Genomic DNA, 6,564 nt, shown 5'->3' on the forward strand with positions numbered 1-6,564 from the left:
AATGCATACTAGAGAAACATTGCAATTTGAATCAATTAAAATGCATAGCATACAAAAATAAATTCACAACACAAGAAATTCCGCGCGCAAATCATAGCGCGTGTCAATGAAATCAAGAATGTAATTTTATATCAAGCCGACGAGAAACGACGCCGAACTAAAGTACCTACAGTACCATTTACCTTCAGTGTACAATACAGTTTACAGACCTACGACGGACGAACAATAATGAGTAATAAATAAAAAAAAACATAGTTTCTAAGGTCATTAGTTTTATTTTATTTTATTGTTATTTTCTTTGAACGATTGGAAATGAAATTACTCAATTTTTACACAGAACTTTGATTTATTAGAATTATGCTCATTATGCATAAGATAACGAACGCGAATGCACGACATCTAGCGCGTCAATGTCTAAACATCGCCTTTCGTTTAGACATTGACGCGCTAGATCTGTAATAAGTATATAGTCTATGCGCTAGATGTCGTGCTTTATGTCGTGTTTCGCTTGGCAAAAGTCACGCACACTACTGTAGAAGTGTCAAATTTTTCCGGTATTTTACTGTTGTTTTTCTAAGTAAATATTGTAAATTATTGATTAAAAAGGTCGAACGCGCACACATTTCATTATAGAGAAGTGATAAAATGATTAGTTTTAAAGAAATAGTGTCTGTGTTAAGTGTTTAGAGGTAATCAAAAATGTATGGAGGGACGGTCGGAACATCAACCTTAAATTAATACTGAGTATATTTGAGAATAAATTCCTTTCTGTGTAATCTTTAAAGTTTAACGCATAAGGTCTGCTTACCTTTAACACTAACATGTGTTTAACACCTTTTATCATCCAAAATAATATAGTTTTGGTATGAAATCAGGAATTTTTAAGAAGAAATAGAAACAAATATGAATAATAAGAAACTGAACGCAATCCAAAAGAACTGTCATCGTACGTTGTCAAAAACAGCCGGTTTTATGTCAAATCCGCGTGTTTATGTTTGAAGAAAACAGAAATTGGTCATTTTGAATACAATATTACAGTAAATGTTTATTGTTTAAGTTTATCGTGAATAAAAACTATGGATATTAAACAAGAACATAATCGGGAACTAACATGCGTATTATTCCCTGGCATTGTTAAAAATGAAGAAAAAGCAGTTCAATGTTTGGGTGGAATAAAAACAATTTCTCAGGCACGTATTAACATTAAACTGAAATTATTTCAATTTTTATTACGAATATACGAGTTGAATCCGAAATTTTATGAGTGCTATATATGTGCGAATAACATTGAAATTACAATAACAAAAAATATTTCTCAAATTTTTAGAAAACGACACGAACATCGCGATTCATATATTTTAAATCAAATTTATTTTCTAGATATGTGCTCAACCATCCAAAAAGCAACTTGCATTGTCTTTTCACCCAGACAATCCTTTTATGAAGCCAGCAAATGCTGATGCTAAACCAACAGCAGGGGTGCTACTTAAAGTTAAGGTCAAGAAGACTCGGGATAAGGGAAATACAATAAAAACTGAAGTTGTAAACACATCTGTACTGGGTCATGTGAAGAAAATTTACAAATTTGACAGTAAGGACAACATTATAAATAAAAAACTCATTCATATTCAATTCTTTTTAATTAAATTATAAAAAAATGTGAATTTTTTTCAGCCATTTGTGATTTTCAATTTTTACCATTAAAAAATACAAATACTGGTAAACCTGAATGTGCATTGGAAGATATAATACCATCAGGGCTAGATGATTTGAAGTTTATGGAGTAAGTGTTCTATATTTTATGTGATATTTGTGCATTAAAAGATGTATTCATAATGTATATTGATAATATGAACATATAGATTTTGTATTACATTAACTGATTTTAACATTTATTGTTATTATAGACAACCTGCACCATTATACATTGTCCCGGGAAATTTCATAAGATTTGACAAGCCCATCAACTACTACTACACTGACAAAAGGAGCTATGTGGCCAAAAATGATGATCTTCCTGATGATAAGGATGAAGTACACAAAATGAGGTCAGAGAGAGGAGTGCCAATACCAAAATATCAATTTAATTTAACTGATGAACTGCCAACTGAACCTCATGAGTATTTTGTGGATATCAAAAATAGTAAGATTATTGGAAATCAACAGCTAGAACAAGAATTTGAGATGGTGAAAAAGGTATATTGTGTTATCTATTTTATTTTCTATTTGTGTAGATTCTACCCTGTAAGAGGAGGGAGTGGGAACCAAATTCTTAATTTGTTAATTATTTGTATTCTATTTCAGCTTTCTGTATACCTACAGAACCTTCTTTTTATCTTGCAGCTTACTTAATTATGAATTGTACAATATCACAATTACTTGTAATAATTTTAAAATGATTGCTGGGAATTCCGTAAATAATTTCTATTATTATGTATCTCTTTAGATGTTTGAAGAGCGCCCAATATGGTCTTACAATCATATAAAACATCACACCAAAATAAAATTGGCTTCATTGAAAATTATCTTGCCATGCTTGGGATTGCACAATAGAACTGGGCCATGGAAAATGTCGTGGGTGAAATTTGGTTACGACCCAAGAAAGGAGCCACAAGCCAGATACTACCAGACTCTTGATTTTAGGGTGAGACATGCAGGTAAATGTGAATTATGCAATTTATTTACTTATGAAGTGAATATAATATAATTTTGTTGGTAAAAATACATTTATTTGATTTTATTTGCATGTTATGATACTTTATAATATGTAGATATAGGACAGAAGACACATCAGCTAGAAAAAGCTTTCATTCATATATATAAAAAAAAAGACGGGTTGCACTCCGGGAGTGCCGGCAGAAGTGAAAACTTGATTATTTACGTTCAGCCTGTTTGATATTTTGGAATGGTATCCGTCTTACGCATGGAATTGCCTAAAAAAAAAATATCCGTCTTACGCTCGATTTTCGATCAGGCCACGTGTCCTGACGCGAGTTTGAGATTTTATACCCAACGCCACTAAAGAAGTTTTCACTTCAAAAAAACATAAAAAATTACATAGGATTTTATACAATATTTTACTATATATCTATATAATATATATTAGGTACACAATATTTGACTTTACGGCAAGGTATTAATAGTTAAATTTTTCGTAGTAACATACGATCAAGTGACTTCAAGGAGGGAACGTAGTTTCAAGAAAGTGCCGTTAGACGAATCTTCTACAGAAGAGCACATACCGGAAGGTTCTGTGTACTTCAAGCCATTTACGATACCTCCACAACGACAGATTTATTATATGGTAACGTATAATAATCTTCTGTTTATAAGTTACTTAGTGAAAATTGAATTTTTTACCGTAAATAACTGAAAATTATTTGTGCTATTTTTATTAGTAAGGGTGGTGGTGATTCTAGGTTTGAATTTTCACTACCGTTGCATACACGCCTAAAAAGAAAAAAATACTCTCTTCTCTCGCATTATTTACTAGGATATAGAGAAGATAAGAGAGACATTCGTTCAGTAATAATCTGTGGGTTACTTTAGAAAATTTAATTGGCTATTAGAAATAAAGTCGGTTTTATATTATGGCTCTTAGGTGGTATATCCTGGTGTCTGATGAACTCATCAAAAGATAATAAATATTAACTGCATTTTGCTATTTTTAGTATATTACATAACAATAAGGAGATAAATTTTAATTGCATATTATAACTACAAATTTTATTATCATTGAAGTGCACATGGAAAATATTTCTAATTATGATTTATGGACATGAGAATGATTACGATTTTCAAATGCCGGGAATATAAAATGCGATAAACTATTGCTGTGTATGTCTTCAATATCTCTGTTAAATTCTTTACAATGGAATATACAATATATAAACGTTTAAACGTTTAAAGTATGTACTATGTATGTACTCAACATAATAAAAAGAAAAAAATAATCGTAATTTTTAAATCATGTCTATGCTGAATACTTCTCACAATCATTTGGAAACCAAGTTACAGCATTCAATAATTTCATGCATCAAATATAATAATGTAAAATAAGTTCTATGCTAAATTCATAAACTTCATACATCACCAACTTCAATTTATTTTCAGTACTGCGACATACAAGTACCCGAGGTTCAAGAGATACTATCCGTAGAGCCTCCAACGGGTTACCTCTGCCACGCCAAGCGCGGCTGGCTCGCACCCGATGCCGCCCAAAAGTGCCGCGACATTATATTCAAGTATATTAAACAAGCTGTACTGGAAAATAAGTCTGCGGAACTTAAGCTTGAGGTAAGTAAAACAAAAATTAAAAATTCTTGTTCTGAATTATTGTTTCCAAATCAACTGCTTTAGGCGCGTTGAGAGTAAAATTTCAAGGTTTATCGTCACGTCATGGAGTACGGCGACGACTTTGGTATCTTTGAATTTTGCCAAAGAAGTTTCAATTCTGACACGTGTGATCGGCACACACTATCTTTTTTGGTGAATGTTTAGTTTTTAAAAGCTGTTCTGCTTGAGTATCAGATACACAGCTGAAAAACGAGATCGCTTAATCGGTTTCGCCTTTCTTGATTATAGGCTTGACCGACGTTTATTAGCAGAAAGAGGACGAATATACGAAATACAATACTAATAATAATTATTCTCAAGCACCATATAAATACTTGTACACCATATAAATTTGAATTTATAAATTCTCACTTCTATTAATATTTTTCGCTAGGTCTATATAGATATATTTTATTGGATCTTTTTAAATGGACAAGAACGTATAAGTTTTTGATATAAGGTATATTTTGTAATTTAATGTTTACTAAAACAATTTTAAAATAAAAAATATTATATTATATTTTACAAACTACATAATTATAACTCAAGGATGCCGAGTTTCGATTTGTTGGGTATGTTTCTGCCCTGATTAACTTAATAACAATTAAAAAAGGTAGATACTTATTTTTAATAAAAAAATTGCGTTCAAATTGTCAGAACTAAATCAAAATTTAAATTCTACTAAATTTCAATCGCACCACACGGGAGGCTCCAGCTTTCAAATAAAAAGATAATCATAAAAATAGGTATCTGGTACAGTCGTATTGGGAACCTCCTTCTTTTTAGAAATCGGTTGAATATACAAATATATTATAGGGATATTAAAGAAAATAGTAAAAAGAAGATTCGGTGTAAGTATTTTTTTTTATTTTAATGAATATTTTTTATTTTTTTAGCAAGGGAGCAGTGGCGATGAAATGGACACAGATGATGAAGAAGCAAGTGGAACAGCTGATACTTCTGTTGCCGAAATAGACTGATTGTACAGAAATATACGAGGTTTTTGAGTAAATGCGTTTTGTCTTTTATTCATATATTCCTTTCTAAAATGTAGCATTTGCCGGGACTCGAACACGCGATTGGTTACCGATATTAGATTCGTTATAAAATATAAATAAAATGATATCCGTGTTCCATCTTTACAATATTGTAAATATGTGATGAAGCATTTAAAAATAATATCATAGCATACATAAATAAATGTAAAACAGATACTCAATGAATTCTTGTGTTATATTATTGTTCTAATTTCTAAACGTTATATTGAAAATACACTAGCGGATAAAGAAACCTTTGAGTTTTAAAATAAATATTTCAAGACCATCTTTACGCTTCTGAACAGTAGCTGACTATTTAGTAATCTTTGTCTGTATATTCGTGGAAGGTTAAAGAAATATGTTCGTAGAAGGCCGAAATTATTAATTAAGATGATAGTTTGATAGAAACATAATGTTAACACTTGCTTTATTTTGTAAGCAGAGACGAAAAAGTATTTTTACACAGGTCAAGAAGTTAAGATTCGGTCAATGTCGGGTAAATTTCGAAATTATTAAATTGGCAAAATATAAAATGCATCCAAATTTAAAAATAAAATTAAGGCGACATATATTTGACCCAAAAAGATTCTTAAACAAAGATTATTGTTAAGTTGGAATTGTTTTCGTTATGTTTGATGTTTCATGTTTTTGTAGTCGCTATGAGTAAGCCAATATAGTAATCTATAGATAGAGCTTTGTACTTTGCCCTTAGTACTACGTATTAATGATTTTTAATATATGTACATATACATTGTTGTATGAGCCCATGAGGGTGGATTAAAATGTGATAAATTGTAATCTGTGACGATGGATTAATTAAACGTCATTGATTCTAAAATTGTTAAAGACTAAAAAGTTTTGAAAGTAAAGTGTACTTTTTTATGGATATATAAAAATAGTAACTAGTTAGTTACATACTTTTTTAAGAAAATTTAAATTTTATGAATTACATATTATGTAATATGTCAAGTCCTATTATAATTTATAACGTACTCTGTGGACTGTGGGTAAAATTGTTAATGAGGGTAGCTGTGGGTAATAGATAATAAATAATAATAAGTGTCTTGTATATTGAAAATCATTGGTGATTGTTGGTGATAGTAAATATTGTTTACATAATATTTGATTATTTAGTTTAAACAAATGGTAAGTAGACTGAATCAGTTATTTTATAATTTGGAGAAAGATGGTA

The 6,564-nt window shown here is 30.3% G+C and overlaps 1 protein-coding gene across 1 annotated transcript; it reads left to right on the plus strand.

Annotated features, from left to right (window-relative positions):
- The first annotated feature begins 976 nt into the window (after positions 1-976).
- On the plus strand, positions 977-5,347 carry l(2)37Cd (general transcription factor IIIC subunit l(2)37Cd). The gene is made up of 8 exons (XM_089702840.1): positions 977-1,190; positions 1,381-1,591; positions 1,675-1,783; positions 1,908-2,196; positions 2,447-2,657; positions 3,159-3,304; positions 4,114-4,296; positions 5,232-5,347. Exons 1-8 carry the CDS (start codon positions 1,077-1,079, stop codon positions 5,313-5,315), a joined length of 1,347 nt encoding a protein of 448 aa, XP_089558966.1. The 5' UTR covers positions 977-1,076; the 3' UTR covers positions 5,316-5,347.
- Positions 5,348-6,564: the final 1,217 nt, after the last annotated feature.

The sequence above is a fragment of the Colias philodice genome, chromosome 2, assembly GCF_061535455.1.
Source record: "Colias philodice isolate Cphi_HAF_F1 chromosome 2, ilColPhil1 Martin Lab GWU primary, whole genome shotgun sequence".
NCBI classification, from domain to species: domain Eukaryota; kingdom Metazoa; phylum Arthropoda; class Insecta; order Lepidoptera; family Pieridae; genus Colias; species Colias philodice.